Source organism: Xiphophorus hellerii, chromosome 22, assembly GCF_003331165.1.
Source record: "Xiphophorus hellerii strain 12219 chromosome 22, Xiphophorus_hellerii-4.1, whole genome shotgun sequence".
In the NCBI taxonomy this organism is placed as follows: domain Eukaryota; kingdom Metazoa; phylum Chordata; class Actinopteri; order Cyprinodontiformes; family Poeciliidae; genus Xiphophorus; species Xiphophorus hellerii.
In genome coordinates, this window is record NC_045693.1 from 22,033,232 (window position 1) to 22,053,391 (window position 20,160).

A 20,160-nucleotide genomic window follows, 5' to 3' on the forward strand; every position below is an offset into this window, starting at 1 on the left:
TAAAATGTTCACATCCTAAAGGGGAAAACATTTGGTTTTTTTTTTGAGTTTCAAATATTTACTTTCCTTCCTATCAGTATGAAAATGTATTACAGTGGATACCATCTCATTGGATTTATTGACACTGAGAGGATTAGCATCCAAAACGAGAAGCAATCAAATTTAAAGTCCTGCAAATTGGGTTGGAAATGCTGTTTTTCCTGATGGTTTGTTGCCTTCGCTGTTAGCTATTAAACATTAGAGAATCATGGAGCAAGTCACTATCAGACGAATTAGTGCAACACTTTTGCTGCTTTTCTTCAAAAATAAGGATAAAATTACGGAAAGGACCGTTTAAAAAAAAGATATCCGCTTTTATTTGTAAGACTTGGATGAGAATGATGACTACAGTGCAAAGATTCATATCCGAATCAACAATTTAAAGAGGTATCTCTGATTTGCTTTAACTGGAGCTCTTTCACTTAAGAGGTTATAATCAATCATAAGTTTACTTGCGTTAAATAACTTCACTAAAATGAAGTTTCAAAGGAATCTAGTAGTTGTTGGGGGGTTCAAGACGAAAGTGGACTTGAAACGGCTTCGCTCTCTAAAATGTGGAGCCATGCAAATTGTTTTTTTATGAGCTTTGATATGCTGCCAGGTGTGCAAAAGAAAGTTACTTACACAAGATTTACATAGACTGTATTAGAAGCAAAAAACCTTTTTCATTTCACTGCCAGCAAAACATGTTGCCACATATTTCACATTTGGGATGAGGTTTGTAGGTTTTTATGTTGCTTTTGAGGTTCTGGCCTCTTCCATTCTGAGTGGCCTTTCAGCCAATGTTGGGACTGCGCATAATGACAGTCTTGTTCCCACTTTAACAAAAACATGAGGGTGGATGCGGCTTTATTCACGATGAGCCAAATTTTTGGACAACTTGTTTATTGTCTTAAAAACCTCTGGCTTGCCTCTGCATTACTCTTACGTGGGCAAATAGAGATAACAGTTTTAATCCTAACGGACCGAAAGCATGAAATTGTTTGTGCGATTTTAATTTCAGAAAGTGAGAAAGGAGGGTCAGTATCTTTTTAAAATGTGTACGTAAACATCTGTTTTCAACCATATATCTGTTAGTCATTCCCAATCATGATTCATTTGGAAGTGATCAGCAAAAAATAGGATTTTTCAGTGTTCTTTCAGCTGACCGCTGGTCAGGCTGAATTCTGCCTTTTGCAAATGTTAACCCCCACACTGTAAACAAAATATTTCCTGACCCAACTTCACTGAGTCTAATTCCCTTGTTGCTTTGACTCAGCTAAGTTGTATCAACTTTAACTGTCAAGTTCAAAACACTTAACAAAAGCTGTTGGTATAACTTCAATGACGTTGACTTAACTGTCTTTAGCAAGTATATTAAATTTAAACTAATTAGTTAAGAGAATTTTTTTTTTAAAAGTTGCTCCAATTTATTCAGCTAAGTTTTTATATTATTACATCAAGTTGATTTAACACGAAAATTTACATTTTTGTAAATTAAATTAAAGTGAAGTCAACTTTAAGATGTTGGTTTCATTACAAATTATGCTTGTGACTGTAAACGAGGAACACAAAGTCTTATGGGTATTATTTTAGTCAAGTCAGTCTCTGCCTAAATGCTAATTGATCATCATTATTACATAATAATTGAGAAGTAATGCATCCAAAGGTGAAGTCCATGCTCAGTCTTATTATTGGTGTTTTCTGAGTCAGAAATGAGGTTTTTTTTCCACTGAACTTGCAGCTCGTGACAGAACAGGAGTGCAGAAGAACAGCTGGGCACAATCTGAGGAGGGGGCACCTACCAATCGCAGCTGCCAAGTTAAGAGCACTGTGATTGCCATCCTGTCAGATTTAGTTTTGAGAGTTTATCTAATGCTGAGGGTGTTAGGGTGAGAGCTTGAAGCAAGCGGGAACAATCAAGTTTGTTTAAAATGCTGGGTGTTTTTTTTTTCTTTCTTTCTCCTTCAAATTCAGACATGTAATTATGTTTTTAGAAGAAATCTTTAGGTGAGATTTTTTTGGTATCGTTTCTTCTTTAAGTGGGGTATTGATCGAAACACGCTCGTCTTTTCGTCACAGATTTTCTTCCCTCATTTCGTTTCATCTTTTTTTCTTCCTTTAATCCTTTTAGATCTTCCAGTAATCAATGGGCAGCGCCGCAGAAAACGAAAAAGCAACTTGTTTTACCGTCTGTTAACAAACGAAGGAAATCTAAATATGCGTCTCTCTTTCCCCCGTTGAGCGATGCGGCTCTTCCAAATTTAACCCCGCTTACAGCATCTCTGTCCCAGCCGGGCTACAATGCTCCTTCTCTGACCACAATAAGACCAAACAATAACATCGCGAAGACTGTTAAACACACACTTGGACACGCAAACAATACGCCATTGACCGGCCGCTTTGTTTCCTAGAACAAACACTCGGGGAGAATTGTAAGTGAATTCAGAGCGAGAAATGGAAGCGAGTACACACACACACAGAGAGAAAAGGTGGGGCGTGTGTGTGTGTAGAGGGTGGGTGGTGAGAAAGACTCAGGATTTGTCCCGGACTCTGCCAAATTGATCCATTCACACACTTTGTGGTATTTCCTCCTGTTGAGGCCTGAGCCGTGTCCTAATGGCCTCTGTTTATCTCGCGTGGCTTTATTTTGCGGTAGAATGGACAGCGATGGCGGCTGTTGATAGGGCTTCAGATTTATTCAGCGAAATAGATGAGAAGATACGAAAAGGAAGAAGAAGTTGTGAACGGATGGCATTTACTGTACACGCTCTGGGAGAATAGATTTCCCACTTTTCGTAGAAGTTGTTGACCTCCTTTATTGTTGTTAGCCCTCCCGCCCCTCCATAAAAAAAAAATAAATAAAACATTCAGCGAAGAGAGCAGAAACCGCCGCTGCTCTGACCTTGAATACTCATGTAGGAAATCAATGGAAATGTTCCATTAAGTATGATTGATGCATGTCATTGGTCGCTGCCTCTCTGCCTCAAGTGATTGAAGAAAATGACTTTTTTTCCCCCACTTTAAGGCTCAACAAGACTCAAATCTTTATTTGATTTTTCAAATCTCTTTTTTTTTTAACTACTGTGCATGTTTTGAGCTGGGCACAAGTCTGTGCGCGTGTGTATAAACTTTCCTTCAATGGTGTAAGCGTGTTCTGACGGGCTCACTCCTTTGCAGGTGTTCCGATTGTGTGCAAATAAGACGCATTTCTGCATCATAAATGCTCCTCACGCGTGGGTAACCTGTGTGTTATTTGTGTTTGGCGGCGTGGGAGGCCTCTGAGATCTGTGACAGATTTACAGCGATGAGTTTATCACATGTTCCGGCTCTCTTCATCCATCCCTCTTGTTTTTCCTCCCCTCCCCCCCTGCCTTTGTCGATTGGATTCGTCTCAGCCCTTTGCTGGCTTTAAAGACACGGAAATCCTAATTGAATTGCTTTGCAACTCCACTAGTCGCTGTATTAATAGACAACTTGACATCAATCACTCTGCCTTTGTGTTTCTTCATGTGCGTGTGTGTGTGTGTGTGTGTGTTTTTTTTTTCTATCTGTAGTTAAAAGCCTTTCCATTGATCCGGTAAGAAGCAGCTGTGATGTAGCGCTCCATCCCTGGACATCATTTCTGCTCACTCATACTTTCCTCCATGCGGGTGTTGTTGACCATGCAACGTGTTTCCCACAATTCTTTAGTTTTATATCTTTTGATATCCTTCCCGGCAACATGACATCCACATTTACAATGGACGTACTCTTACATTTGCTTTAAACTAAACATCGTTTTGAAAGAGCTGATTAGTCAAACGTTAAGTGACCGTTTGTCTGCTGAACACTTTAAGCTCTTTGTTCCGAAATAATTTGTATCTGTTATGTCTGCTGATTAAGAGCTTTTTGAAAAAACAGTGTTTTCTGCGGAAGAGAAAATGCATTTTTTGTCAAATGTGCTGCTCAAAGCAGTTCCAGTATGTGAAATTGTCCGTCCAAGAAAGTCCTAATGGAAAATTTTCTCTGGGTTTTGTCAGCAAAAACAGAACAAATATTTGAACAAGAGCATCTTTACCTTGAACTTGACCAGCAACTTGGAGCACCTTGATTCATGAGCTAATGAGATTTGAGCACCAACAACTTTCTTTCATGGGACTTTTTGGTAAGTTATAAATGGCAATGTTTAATTTTCAGTTTGTGTTAGATGTAATTTTCTTCAGTGCCGACCTGTAAACATGAATTATTTCAGTTTTAACCTTTGTGAGGTGAACTTAGCGTTACTTCCTGTAAAGGGGGTAACCTGCGCCGCCGCCTCCTGCCCACATTTTAGAGATGAATCCTTGACCGTTGCACCTCAGATGTTCAGAGAGTGGTCGAGAGTAACAGGCGGGCTGGAAAGTTTGGGTCAACGCACGTATCGTCAAGGTAAGATGCTGTTCAGTTCAAGACAATAGTCTTTTGTTCGATTTTGTTAATGGTTCTTCCTCATTGGTTCCTCCTCAAACATGAGTTACACTTGTTTGAACTCGTGATCACTTTTTTAGCTGTTCTATTGTTTAAAAGCTTTCTTGTTATCACCAGAACAATATTTTAGTTTAAGGCGTTTAGATTCGTAGTCTCCTGCCAGAGGCTCCTGAAAAGTGCTGAACATAATCATTGGCTGACACTTGCAGGTGATAAACTGTGGGCTAGTTTGAAGTCAATTCGTTAGATTTTCAGATGTCTGCTGTGATTTAAATGCGACTTGGTCGACACATATTTGTGTCGTATCGTCTGAATTTCTAACTGGAAATACAGTTGCTTTAGATATTCAGCTTGAACGAACAGGTCCCGTTTTGAGCGTTCTGCAAATTAATTGTCGGGCTTTAAAGTCCAAGCAGGCGCATAGGATCATCAAAGAAACGTGACCCTCTTTGATGAGGATCAATGGTCCAGAAAACATGCACACACTCCTCATATGCAAGGACAGGCTAAAATGAACCTAATTGTTGTCCCTGTCTCAAAAACCCCCCCAAAACAAAACATTTTCCAATGACTGTTCTTTTTGTTTTTTATTTTTATTTTTTCTTGCTCCCCTTCGTCTTCTCTCTCTGTCTCTCCATCCCTCGCTCCTGAGCATATTTACATGAGTGGTAGATGGAGTGAAAAAGTAAACGTATAATTAGGCTACATTACTTTGATTGTTTTCTTTTCAGATTATGCCTGCTGTCATCTCCGCGCCGCAAGAGAGGGCGAAGGCCACGATGCGATTGTGCTAGGGGATGGAGAGGGAGGGGCATGTCGCGCGAAGTCGTTTGCACACTCATGCATACGTGCGAGCGTTGTGTGTTGGGGCCTCCCACTGTGAACTGAGATTGTATTTCTAGCAGGGCCTAATGTTTTGTTTACTGAGTGTTAAAAATGCCTAATTAATAATCCCCCCCCCCCAATCTGCCTGACAGTGGGAAAGAGAGAGAAAGGCAAAGTGGCGTGGAAAAAGAGGTGAAGAGGAAAGCTGGGCTCTTAGAGGAGGACAAAACAGCAGCACCGGTTTAGAGGCGGATTTCAGCGGGACAGAAAACTGCAGCGGCATCAGGATGAACCATGCGTCTCTTTCAACAAACTTCCCTTTAAGAGCGATACTTATAAAACAAGTTGTGGGAATTTTACTCTGACATGACTACAATTACATGGGTGCGTGATTAAAGGCATGCAATTAATCTAAAAAGTTGAATTCATTGATGTTGCAAGACAATACATAAAACACTTTCTGATAGATATATTCTGTACATATGTATACATCTATATATACAGTATATATATATATATGTATTCTGAATCATTGCATTCTAGCTGTGCCCCAAAGCTCGATTTTGGCAATGTTCTCAAAACCAGAGAAAATAAATAGAAACGCCGGGGGGTTGAAAAGTAACCTGCGTGGAAGGTGGGCTTTTCCTCTCGGTATGTGTGTGTTCACAAGGTATAAATGTCAAGTGTCATGTCAGACGCTCCCTTGCTTTATCCCACAGACGTCATGTCTTCCTCTCCGGTGCGTTCTCCTGGTCTCTACTGAGGCAGAAAAACAGTGGGGGTCACAGAGAGCGAGGTGTCAGACAGCCAGCAGCTCAGTGCTGCAGAGGAAAAGAGCAGTGAAGGTGGAGAAAAAGAAGACAAAGACAAAGAGATTTTTCTCCATGTCGGGGTTTTTTTTTTTTTTTTTTTTTTTTTAGCAGCCCCACTTGGTTTCTTTCACCACCCGTCCAAACCATGAACTTTCGTCTCTGTTTTATGTGTGTGTTACAGGGTGGTTAGGTGGGACTGCGAGGTGGACATTTCAGCGCTGGAAGGTCACTTTGATACCGTCATGTGTGCAGACTGGTACGCTTACACACACCTACACACACCCACACACAGATTTATCTCCGTATGTGTCCGCTTCTGACATTGTATCACTTTTTGCATTACGGTCCCTGCGTGCCACCCCCTTCACCCCCACCTGTGCCTGGACCTTCCCCTGATTCGGCCATACTCTCTCACACACACACACACGCATCCATACGCATGCTCCGATGCCCGCACGCATCCATTTTACACCAAATTGCCTCGTTTTCATGCTTAGTGTCCCAGCAAATGGATGACTTAGGCAAATTGCAAATAATTGCGCCTTGACAAGAAAGGAGACTCGGTAAGATAAACGAAGAGTCCGGGGAGGAGCGGAAACTGAGATGGAAATGGAGAGATGGAGCAACATAAACACAACAATTAGCCCATCAGTTATTAAAATGTATGTGACCATCCAGACAAACCAAATCTTCTCCTCTTCTGCTTAAATGCCAACAATAATGAAGGCGTAGCTCAAAAGAAACATGCACTAATAAATCCAGGTCAAACTTTTAAGAAATTCATTTTAGTAGAGGTTTTATTTTTATTTAAAAAATACTGCGTTTGCTTACATTGCAGTGTGCTTTTGTTACATTTTTTTGTACCGTTTTAGCTGTTTTGTTTGAATTGTCAAGTGTTTTGGTCAACTTCTGTTGATTTTTAATGTGCTGCAAAAAATACATTTGCATTGGCATATTAGGTAAAAGTTTGTTAAAAAAAATGTATTGAGAATTGGAAAGTTAATTTAAAATAGTGTTCTCCATGGATGCATTTAAATTTTGGACGTTGGAAGAACAAACTCTTTCATGACGATTACAACGGTCAAAAACATCTCCAGGTCAGTTCGACCATCCATACTACCATTAGGCAGCCAAACCTCACAATTTCTTTTAATCCTACTTACATTTTACCCAGGAACAAGCTATTTTAGTCAAAATTGACTTAACCATTACATATCAGTTTATTTGTTTTTCGAAATTGGGCAAATAAAAAAAATCTGGAAATAAATTACCATAAAAATACTCAAGCTAATGTATAAAACACAGTATAAACTTGTATTTTATGCAAAAATAATAAAAAAACAACTGTAGGTCTGATACCAGTTTATTCGATATATGAGATACAATAATCGCAGCATACATTTTTGAGAACTAAGAATAAATCTTACTGTTGTCCACACAATTCTGGGACCATAAGAAATCTAAACCAAAGCAATTTTTTTTGTTCTGATTTCTTTACTTGACATGGTATTTCTATATTGGACACTATAGTATGTTCAAGAGTAACACTATTGAAAAAGCTTTCTCATGCCAGCCTTGTGCCACTGTGATCACTTTTTAAATTCAATCATCAGATCGTAGATGTTCACTCATGGATGAAGTTGGAAGAAGAAGGATTGGCCAGAACCGTGAGCCTTTCATAAGCCGGTAGCGATTCAGTTTCGAAGCTTCCGGACAGACCAGAGAACCCCAAATAAATGATCAGAGTGAATTGTAAATGTCTGACACTGGAGTCTGTTTGGGAGATCTTCCACTCACACATGAAATCTGGAGGCCATTGACAGGATGCCGAGATTCGTTGCGACATTATGAAGGCTTTGGGCATTGTGGTCGACATTTCTCTTTGAGATCTCCTGGAGGCCTGAGACCCCACCTGCAGAGTTTGAGTCATGGTTTCAGTTTTTAGGTAAAGAGACTGAGTGTATTCCATCTATCAAGAGTCCAAGCCTCTCTGGGAAAGTGTAATTTAGGGAGACTTGTACTGATTGGTGAGCACCGAGTGAAACCTTTAGCTTCATGGACTTGCTGAGAAGATTGTGGTAGTTTAGCTGTCCAGACCACATGTGGTGTGGCCTGGGGAATTTTATGGTGAGTGTTGTAGGTGTATCAGGAGCCAGGAAAACTTTCTATCCTTCTCAACACAAAGTTGAGCAGATTCTGCTAGAGGACTGCCTCTTGTCACAATCCTGTTTGATGGATGAATAGAAATGATGTCAAGTGATAATTTTTTGGAGTGGAGGGTTGTCTGGTGTGAGAGCTCGGTATCTTGCCTTTGCTTTTTGCATCTGAGGTGGTTCTGTTGTCATCCTCGTGCCACTTAATCCGCTAACTAGGAAACGCAAAAATAAAAGCTCTCAATTTAACGGTCCGTCTACATTTCGACCCTTACGTTTGGTCATGAGATATGGATCGATGTCTGTGATAATGAGTTCCTGAGATTCCTCCAAAGATTGGGTGAGGAGGTCCACCATGTGGGTCAAACCTGGGAATGGCGCTGCTTCTCCGATGCATCAAAGGAAGTACTTTGAGGCGGTTCGGGCATCTGATCATGACGCCTCCTGGGTGGCTCTCTCTAAAGCGTCTCCTGGCAGATCCCGCTGAGAGGAGACCCTAAAGGCAGACCCAGAACTCCCTCAGAAAGATGACCTATCTCATCTTTTTTTCAAGTGAAGGATTTGAAAGTGTGGCTGTGTTCTTAAGCCTCTCACCTTCTTTCAGTCTTTGGGTGGTCCCACTAACACAGTCCCAGTAATTCCTGATGTGGGCAGTTGTGTTAAAACTCTTAAAGGGACACGGGGAGGGGAGGGATACACATTTTCCAACTTCACAAACACTGAAGAAATCCAGGTTGCATAAGGGTGTGCATCTCTCTGCATAAGTGTGTGCAATGTGTGCTAAGTGCTGCATTAGCAAATGGCATTATCATTATTTTAATGTCATGGTCATTACAGGTAATAGTCAGGTACAACACCCATAGAGAGAGGGGGTGCAAGCAGCTAAAAGAGGATATTTTACAGCGGACTGGCGCATTTGCGTGACAGACAGAAGCAGAATGTCTGAGTCCGCGGTAAATTGTATGTGAGGTTTCGATATTACAGGTTCTTTTCCCCCCATTTATCACAGCAGAACTCCAAGCCGAAGCCGCGCGCGTGCGCAAGAGCTGGAGGTTGTTTTTCTGTGTGGTCCCCCAATTTTTTTCCGCATGTAAATGCAAGCGAGCGATTTGTGCGATGATTGCGCTGCCGGCAGCCGGAGAGCGACGGCTGTCGAATTAACGGTCGAGTCGTTGTGACGATCACCTTCGAAAAGGTCAACAGCAGCAAACTGCACTCCAATTAATTACAGCTTCTACCAGTTACAGTGGATCTACTGCTGAGAAGAGAGGAGGAAGGAAGGAAGGAAAGTTTGACTCGACTGCCAGTTTTGTGCCCATTTCTTGCGATTTTCTTTCCATCTTCGGTGAAATCGTGTTGCTAGAAAGTTAAACGGAGTCTCGAGACAGATCTAACATGTAGGATGAAATTTGAACTGCACACCTTTCCAAGTTCCTTATTGTACATGTTGGGCGACACAATTATTTTTCTAATAAACACGGCTAAAGATTCAATTGCAGATTTAAATAAAAATGAGGTGGTTCTGTTGTCCATGCTACAGACAAATAAACATTTAAATGTGCATGAAGACACAATATAGGCAACAAAACAATCTGCTCACCAGGAGTAAGCATTGGGAAACACACAAATTGCTGGAGTGTCGTCTGTCTCTTCACTTTTATGGCTGGCAGACACGGGGAGACCTGGAGAGAGGGGGATTCCTGCATTGGACATGTGGATGGCAAGGAATCTTTGGCCGGGACGCTCGGAATGTCTGCCTTCTCCAGACTCTGCCTGTGTGTGTGCGTTGAGATAAAGCTCTGCTTCTGTGTCTGCATCATTGTGAAATAGTCCATGTGTGCATGCGGTTTTTGTTTGTGACAAATTGCTGGCTTTGCTGCGTTTTAGCTTCGCTCAAGCTGACTGGGTCGGCTTCCTGGCATGCAGAAGTCTGTCTGATCACGTGTGTCAGTGGTACTGTAGAGAAGATTTTTTTTTAAAAAGAAGATGAAATTAAGCGGTGTCACTTTTCTAAAACACAAATTCTTATTAGATGTATATTTGAGTCTGTGACAGATGGACGACCTGTGCCAGATTCACCCTGCCTTTCAGCGATTGGCCACTACTTCCACCAAAATCTGTCATGTACACTGTGCTGTTAATGAGTATTTATAATATTTACAACTTTTGAATGAATCCTGTCACTCTCATGGTGCGATACAAGATGTATTCATTCACAAATTACACAAAATAAACTCTTCCCTTCTCATCTCAGACTCTGACATTAATTTGGATCATCCGTCTGTGGTGATTACACATCAAAACATGAGGGAGAGCACCGTTAAGAAAACAATGAGTAACACTTATATTGATAAACATGCAGTGAGTTTAACCATGGAAATTACAAACTGTGGAGAAGAAACCTAATTCCCCACAAAGATATTTGTAAAATAAATAAATTCTGCCTGATTTCTTTTTTTCTTTTTACATAAAAATCAATCTTTTTTGTAGTAAAACAATTCCTCTCTAAAAATTCTTTTATGCGGCAAGATTGGCCTTTTCCCCTCTGAGGGGTTTGAAAGTGTGAGCCGTTTTGCTTTCTGCAAACACACCGCTTGCAGAAAGCAGTGTCTGCCTTACCTAAATTTCTTTTTTTATTGGTATAGGCCTATATTAGTATTTAGAGTGGTTTGTTTTAATTAGCTGTAAGTGGAAAATCACCGTAATTAACACAAGTAACGGCTTTGAAACATCCATCTGTGTGTAATTAACTTATCTAATGTGCTTCATTTGGTGATAAAGTTCCAGAAATGGGCTTTTCAATAATTTTACAGTTTATTGAACGGGTCTGTACAGTTTGATCTCCAGCCAAGCTTGGTTTTGCAGCATTTTCTGGACATGTAGAGAAATTATAATGAGAGAATGTTGCAGGCTAAGTTAATCTCACGCTGTATGACACAGCTGCTCTGTCTGCACTAATGAAGATTCACTCTGTGTGGCATGCTAACGTGGCTGCTTCTGATTAGTCGGCCAATAATTATTTGACCACTAGAGCAAATCCAGTCCTCACAAGATAATATTTTGCAACGTTTTGATGCAACACACCTGAATCTAAAGATTATTTGGTTACCAGGCCTCTCAGGAGCTGAATTACATGCTGTTGAGCGAATTGGGTCATTTGATTTTGGCCTGTTGGATCAGGAACTGTTAACTATTAACTGACCTTTTATCCCAACATGATGAGTTAAACATGAAAAAAAGAGGAGAGAGTTATATTATGCCATAAAGTAGCTTACTTTATCCAGAATACCATGTTGTTAAAAGTCAAAAGTTTTGACACAGATTGTGCAGGTTTGACTGCCAGCTCAGACTTTTACTGCACCTCTTTTATCAACTTTTCTGTGGCGCTATCAAATAAATGCAACTGGTGAGAAAAAAATGTTTAGAAAGACATCACACTGGTGATACAAGACATTTAGAAACAATTACTGCTTGGGGTGCTGTGGTGGCGCAGGGGTTAAGCACAACCCACATAAGGAGGCCTTAGTCCTTGACGCGGCCGTCGCAGGTTCGATTCCTGGCCTGGTGACCTTTGTCCTTTGTCGTCCATCTCTCATTACCTACTTTCCTGTCTAAGCACTTTCAAATAAAGGCCATTTCTTTTTTTTCATTTCAAAAAAAGAAATGATAACCACTTCCACATTTATATCTGTAAATATTTCCTTAAATCAAATACCTCTTCAATTTCTTCAGACTTTATTTGGTCACAGTTTCAAACTTGTCGTCGATCTGAGGAATGAGGCTTTACGGATCGCATTCGTTTCCACAGTCTCACCCTCACATCCTTTACAAATATGTAGGCCTACGTGTCAGCAGACAGATATAGAAGCAATACTTAAACACGGTCTCACACAGCCGCGCTCTGACCTTCGACCTCCAGTCAGGTTAAACGGGAGTTCACTGGGCTGTTCTGGATGGGAGGGGTCACGGCCAGACAATGGGGCCCCGACTGTCTTGGTGCATCGTGGGTGACCTGGAAGCCCTCTGAGGGGGAAGACAACTTAATTCGGGAGCGTGACCCTGACATTCAAACTGTGTGTTATAGACGGCTTCATCTTGTTTTCTCTACTAAAAAAATCTTCCATATTGGAAGTATTGTCGTGAAAAAAATAAAAAAATTTGAACTTCATAAAACCTCCTGTGATGAGCCTAGCTTCATAATTAACATCTATTGACTGACACACTGCTGTCTTTGAAATAATTTCGTAGTATTTTTGTGACGAATGTCGTCACTTGCCTAATCTATGTTGGAGGTTTTGGTAGACTCTTTTCATTTCTTGTATGTTTTTTTTTTTTAGTTAGTTATATATTTTATGTGAAATTACAATTTTGAATGAATCTAGATTCACTTTATTTCCTAGCTAATGATTTCTATCCCTATTATAGTTGCATTTCTTATCACAGCATCACCGTTTGCGTGTCATGGCAGCAGCTTTTTCATTCTTCTGGTAAACTGTTGCCCCCTGAATAACACTCTGACCTTCCCTTGGCCTGTGGGCGTGTGTGTGTGTGTGTGTGTGTGTGTGTGTGTGTTTCTCAGCTGTTACCTCCACCCAACGAGCTCACTTCCTTGTTTTCCTTGCCACTCACTTTTCCTGTGAATTGATATGTTTGCCAAAATAACCCAAACAGAAACCTCTCACCTCTACAGTCAAATAAACTTCTGTCAGCCCTTAAAAGAACAATACATTTTCCTCATATACAAACACATCCTGTATTTTCTTTTGGTTCCAATATGGAACACATAAATTAGTCTGTCAAGCTGCATTAATTGTAGTTTTGACAGATTAAAGCACCTTAATAAACACAATTCTGTGGAAGCTTTGGCAGAACAGAGGCGTTCTGGTTTGAGCACTTTTCGTGCGTGACGGAGCTCAGAGGATTTTCTAAGAGGAAAGGTGGAGACCATAACGGGAGGGACGGAGTCCAGATTGCCACGCCACTATCCAGGTGGACGGGTGTGCGGGATTATGTCAAATGTGCACCGGATTGTTGCATTTTAGTCAAATTACTCCCTCCTTATCTGTGACCGGAGGCACACACACACACACCCACACACACAGAGAGAGACTTTATATCAGTTGCATAATGGCTTAAATTTGTCATTGTGGGTAGGCAGTTACTCTGTTTATAATTATTGTGATTTTTGTTACGCTGCATCCTGTCAGTGGTTCCCAGTCTATATCAACACTGTGGGGATTCTTCTGTTTAAAGGAGGAAACTCGAGTTTTTGTAATGTAAAGCAGAAATGCTTGTTTTACTTATAAATGCTAGAATAATGATGCTCTACTTCTGTATTAATACGAATGAATTCTTTTGTTTCCAAGAGATCAGGGCTATAAATTTGACTTCTCCCTCAACGCTGTTATTGTTTGCTGCTGAAATGTGTTTCTTTCAACTTTTTACTGAGACAGTTTAATCCTCGCCTCTTAATCTGCGTAGTGCTTTCATATTTTTCAAGGTGCCGTTGTAGCATTTTGACGGGGCAACAACAAAATGTATATACATATATACAGTACAGACCAAAAGTTTGGACACACCTTTTAATTCAATGAGTTTCCTTTATTTTCATGACTATTGACATTGTAGATTCACACTGAAGGCATCAAAACTATGAATAACACATGTGGAAATATGCACTAAACAAAAAAGTGTAAAACAACTGAAAATACCCCTTATATTCTAGTTTCTTCAAAGTAGCAACCTTTTGCTGTGATTACTGCTTTGCACACACTCTGCATTTTCTTGATGAGCTTCAAGAGGTCGTCACCTGAAATGGTTTTCACTTCATAGCTGTGCCCTGTCAGGTTAATAAGTGGGATTTCTTGCCTTATAAATAGTCATGAAAATAAAGAAAACCCATTGAATTAGAAGGTGTGTCCAAACTTTTGGTCTGTACTGAATATACACACACATATATATATATATATATATATATATATATATATATATATATATATAGTCTGTACTGACCAAAAGTCAGTACAGACTTTTCAAGGTTACCAAAAGTCAGTACAGACTTTTGGTCTGCACTGAATATACATATATATATATATATATATATATATATATATATATATATATATATATATATGTATATACAGTACAGACCAAAAGTTTGGACACACCTTCTCATTGAATTCAATGAGAAGGTGTGTCCAAACTTTTGGTCTGTACTGTACATATATATATATATATATATATATATATCTGTTGACGATGGTTTCTGTGCATGCTGGATGTTTTTTTGACCTTCTTTATTCCTCTTAGCGCCTCGACACCGGGCTGAGCTGGCTGCTCGTTGAAAACGGGCCGAGAGCATCTTACTCATGCAAATTGTTTTTCTCCTCTCCCTCTCTGCGAATTTATTAGAAAACAAAGCAAAAAAATAAAAAAAATAAATAGCCTGCGGCTTTATCGGCCCTGCCATCTGCAGAACTCATTCTAACCTGAGCCTCCATCTCCCTTTCAGTTTGTTTCTCGACCAGTACAGAGCCTGTCTGGTTGATGCCATAAGGAGATTACTGCGACCCAACGTAAGTATGTGTGTGTGCGCGCGCGCGAGTGTGTGTGTGTGTGTTCCTGTGTGTCTACTGTATATATCTGCTTATCCTTTCCTTCCTAACTCATCTCCCCCTTTCTCTCAATCATAATTAGGCAACTCCCCCCCACCACCCAAACCCTACACACATTAATAAACTAACAGGGTTAATATCATGTAATACTTTAATGCTTATTATGATCAACTTGAATGCGGCGCTCTGATCTCGGTCTTCCTCTTCCGTTCCGTTCCCTTAATCATAAATCCAAGGCAACTTCTCCCTTTTGGCCCCGCGATAAGACCCCATGCTGTGACAGTCAAAGCAAACATGGGGGTGTTGGTGGAAGAGATAGGGTTGAGATTCAGTTCATCTGAGGGAAGACGGGGTTTGTTCAAGTGCAGAGGCCAAACTGCCATAGGGAGATCAGTTCAGGAAAATGCTACATAAAGCATGGAGATGTTAAGAAGAAGAAGAAGAAGAAGGGAATAATGATACAAAGAAATTATACAGCTGCTGTAGTGGAATTTATTTATTATCAGGAAGGTTGCAAGTATTTTACATTTTTTTTGTTCATACGTAATGAAATCTTACCCCTTATGCATGTTCTTATTAGCTTTTGAGATTTTTCATAAGAAACAAGTTATTTTATTTATTTTTTATTTATTTAGATTGAATTAATTTCAAAGCTATATCTGGCAGGCTAAACTTTAGCTCTGTTTAGCAGAAACAACCATAAACGCAAAACCGTCTGATTAGGTGTGATTCTTCGTGACGATGCAGTCGGCTGAAATAAGAAACTCTATGTCAACTCTATTGGTTTGTTTGTTGATTTGAATGTTTTTTTTTGTTGTTGTTTGTCTTTTGAATATAATTATAGTGTAAAAACTTGATTGCAAGGACTCAGGATTATGTTTTTAAAATAAAATTAAATCCTAAACAGTTTCTCAATGAATTTTGATAACTATTAATTCACCCCTTGGCAAAATATACCCTCCTAAAATCAAGGATTGTTCATCGCTGATTTTCTGGCCTGATGATTCTGTCTTGCTCATGAGCTGCTAGCATGCCGTCATGAGTTTATTTCACATTGTACTTTATTTCTGTAGTCGTAGAGCCACATTTCTGTACGGCAGAGAGTTGGAAGTATAGAAGGATGTACTTTAAATCACCAATCGACTAAGCAGGTGTGAAACACTCATCAAAGATGGCAGCTTTTTGCACCGAGAAAAAGTCGTGTAGAGAACTACAAAAGTAGGAAATGGTGAACAGATGAAATATCCAATCACTCTTCTAAAGCTTCTCAGGACACTAGCGTAAAATGACTTCATCCTTCCTCTTCTTTTTTGTGTAAATACCCTTATCTATGATCCTAAAAGATCTGAATACATACTGAATTCCCATGTTTGGTCTTAAATTAACCTTTCGACTGAGGAAGTCAGCTGGCAAATCACATGTGAGAAAACGACAAAAACCCAAATAATCCAGGGAAACAGGAAACGGTGTTGAAAGGAATTTATTCCCAGACCTCCAGACTTCCCAACAAACTTGTGGAAGCATTCTGCTCCCGAAACTTAACTTAATGTTTCTGTGAGCTTCCACAGCTTCTATTGAAAGGTTTTAAAGTCACATGCAAATGTTCACAAGTTATTTGAGTAAGGAATCTGGTTGGTTATTGTTAACGATTCGTGTAGGCGCTAAATTTAAACCTGAATGTTGAAATACGCCTTAGAGAAACGGTGCAGACACGAAGGTAGCGACAGAAGTAGTTTGCCTTCACGCTACTGACGGGATAAGTGAGCTGCCGTGGTTTTAATGCTGAAAGCTGACAAATGACGGGCGCGACATCTGGCCGCTGCCGTACAGCTGTGCGTTAAGGCTCTTCGTGTCTCTGTCTTTAATCCGGCGGAGATAATTCGGGGGGCTAATATGATTTGAGTGTGGGCCATCAGACTGTTGCTGCCACAACAAGCTTTGGCAAATATTTAATAATTTGCTAAGCTGATTAAACAATTAACAAAGCAATTACTTCTCCCTTCTAATGGCACTAATTTGTTGTTTCTGACAAAGGTGGTCCATCCGTTGGGCTGTATCCTCTTATTCAGCTGATTAGAGCTGGAAGGAATCTGTTTGTTTGCTTTTGTCGCTTTTAGACAGAGAACAAAAAAAAAAGGAGAGAGAGGGAGAAAAAAAAAAGACAGAATCCGACTGGATATGCAGATGAATTATCATCTGTCAAAGCAAGTGATCCTGCTGTTTTCATTGCCTTTTGTGTGCTTTTAACCCGTGATGTGTGATTGTGCGTTTCTTTGTGTGTTTATTGAATGTTTGAGGTTGTGTCAGCATCCGTCGTCGCTTCATTTAATTGAGAGAGAGAGAGAGAGAAAAAAAAAGAAAAATCAACATGAAATGAAACTGAAAGCTGAAGGATTACAAAGAAGCTTTGAACCTGTTACTAAGCTTCTGAGCGTCTGCAGGATTTCTGTGATGCACGTGTTCACGTACACTACTTTGATTCTACTTTTCCTCCTTTCATTCTTTCTTTCTTTCTCTGACTTATAGTTTTGTTTATTGTGCAACATGTATGGCTTTTAGGCATTACAAAAAACCCCAGAAATAAGCTATGATACATTGTGTGAGTTACCTTATTTTTTCAGCTCTATGTTCTAAATTGAGAAGAAAAAAAATTAGGATTATAAATTTTTTATTTTTCACACTCAGGGCATGGCGTTAGTGTTTGCTCCTGGAAGAGGTGAAACTCTAACACTGTTTTGTCGGCTGGCCCAGCAGGCCGGTCTGTGCGTCTGCCAACACCAGCAGTACGACGCTCAGGTCTGGGATGTTCATCTAAAGGTAAGAAACCAAAGAAAACTGACTGAATCAAACCCCGCCATTATCGGCATTCCTTTGCGTAAATAGCTTTAAAATAAATTCTTCTTCTATAGCTGGAGCATAAACTCAGACGGAAACATTTAGCATACTGGATTCGTCTGCTTTGCAACATAAAGAAATAATGGGATGTGACAATTATCGGCTGCTGTGACGGTTCCTGTAAAATAAATGTAGCATTTCTTTTACTTTATTAAGACGGTTTCTTTCTTCCTTGATATTGTAATACAATAATATTGCATTATTATCTGTGTTTCCATTACAAATGTATGCAAATCTCTGTCGCTAATGTCAAAAAACACAACTTTGCAATTGCAGTGTTCCCACTAAATAGGAAATGAAATGAAAATCACTTGTGAATAATCTTGTTCACGGAGCAAGTCATTAAAAATTATGGAAATGACGGGTGTAAACAGTTACATGAAATATATTTATAACTCAGCCATGGCGCTAGCTAGCGCTCACCACATATCAGCCATCAGAGGAGACGTCTGCATTTTATTCAGGCTTTGGAGGGACAAACCCCTTATCCTAGGGAGCGTCTAAGTATGTAGGGGTTTTAAAGAAGAGGTATGGACTGAACATGTTTGAATGACACAAAACATTTTATGAACTGTGCGATGCTGTGAGAGCTCTGGTGGAGCCAACTGTGCATCGTCCGAAAACCCCCCCAAAACAAACAAAAATGAAACCATCGTCCTTTTACCACTTCCTGTTGTCTTCTTTGTGGTTTTTGCCAGTAGTAACATCCAGCTGTTGATCACCACAAATCTGGAACAAACTTCCAGAAAGCAGCTGAAACACTGAGTTCCTTTAAATCTAGACTAAAAACTCAGCTGTTTAGAGCAGCTTTTGAAACCTAATCATGAAACATTACATTTTGCACATCAGATTGTTGATTAATGTTGTTGGCTGTGTGTTCTATGACTTTGTAATTTTGTGTTTTTATGATGTAGAGCACTTTGAAATGCCTTGTTGCTGAAAGGTGCTATACAAATAAAATTTGATTGATTCATTCATTGAATCATGTGATGCAAAAACAGTGTTTAATTTGCAGTTTGCGAAATACATCCTATTCGATATAGCTAAAAAAAAAAAACCCTCTTCATCCTAGAAGTTGTTTTGTTTTTTTTGTTTTTTAAAAATTGCCGTCTTTCCATTTAGCAAATTGATTTCTTAATTTCAAATTGGCAATTTTATGGTTAATGGAGCTACTGACAGTCAAGGTCAATGAAGCAATATTTCCTCCCTTCTTTCCCCTGAACAAATAGTCTGGAAGAAATTTGTTCTGGAATTATGAAATGTATTCATGAAAACTGTGTCCAACCCCGAGTATAACTGCAAAAGCTGGAACCTCCTTGGGTGTGCTGTGGTGGCATGGGGGTTAGCGCGACCCATGTTTGGAGGCCTTCAGTCCTCGACGCGGCCGTCGTGGGTTCGACTCCCAGACCCGACGATATTTGCCGCATGTCTTCCCCCCTCTCCTTCCCCGTTTCCTGTCAGCCTACTGTCGTATAAGGGACACTAGAGCCCACAAAAAGATTCCCTGGAGGGGTAAAAAAAATAAAATAAAAAGCTGGAACCTCCAACCACCAAAGAATGAACATGATGTTCATTCTTCTGTCTTCCTCAGAAAGACAGGTCTTTCAGGCTTTGGGTCAACAGATACCGAGTCACTCATTTCTAAGTTGACTTTAGCTTTTGCTTTCTTCCTGTGCCTCTCGGTTCTAGATTTGGTGACACAGAAAACCACTTCCCTCAATCTCTCTTCAAAATGGGAGAAACAGGAGAACATATCATTGCAGCAAGGCCGGCAGGTCTGCGGTGACTTTTTGAATTTAGGAAACGTCTATGAGGACATTTCTCTTCACACAAACCTGCTGATAGATATGTAGCCAAAGTAATAGTTTAAATACATGAAACAACCGGAACCATGATAAATAAGGCACTGGACCTGGAGTTATGTTGATAGCACCACATTCAGGAGGACGCTAAGAGAGAAATCTACCGTACTTAATGTTAGAGAACTGAAGTAAATTGGTTTTGTGCGATTATGCTTCAGCAACAGGCTTTTTGCACATCTTTACCAGAGGATCCCATAAAACATGGTGAGCACTGTTTATATTGATGAAGGAAAAACAGATGTTAGACATTTTGCTTTTAAGGTAATTATCTTCCTTATACATATTGTCCAGCTTTGCAACTTAATGTTCATTCTGTAAAGAAACTCAAGATGTTTCCCCTCTGGGATTCTAGACTTATCAGAAACAAGAAGAAACCTCAAGATTACACCCAAAGCCAGAGAGTTTTCTTTTAATCTCCTTTAAAACCCAACCTTGATAGTAAAGGAACAAAAGCCACTGCTACTTGACAGGGGAACCAGTAACAGTTCAGGCCGAGCAAGGTGCACCTTTTTGTGACGCTTAGCCCGGAGGA

The 20,160-nt window shown here is 40.0% G+C and overlaps 1 protein-coding gene across 1 annotated transcript in view; it reads left to right on the top strand.

The window, feature by feature from the left end:
- The window catches only part of camkmt (calmodulin-lysine N-methyltransferase), a 109,591-nt gene that overhangs the window by 81,254 nt on the left and 8,177 nt on the right, over positions 1-20,160 (top strand). The window contains exons 7-10 of the mRNA XM_032552346.1: positions 4,362-4,428; positions 6,286-6,360; positions 14,769-14,832; positions 17,557-17,688. Coding sequence (XP_032408237.1) covers positions 4,362-4,428; positions 6,286-6,360; positions 14,769-14,832; positions 17,557-17,688 — 338 coding nt within the window. The remainder of the gene's footprint in view (positions 1-4,361; positions 4,429-6,285; positions 6,361-14,768; positions 14,833-17,556; positions 17,689-20,160) is intronic.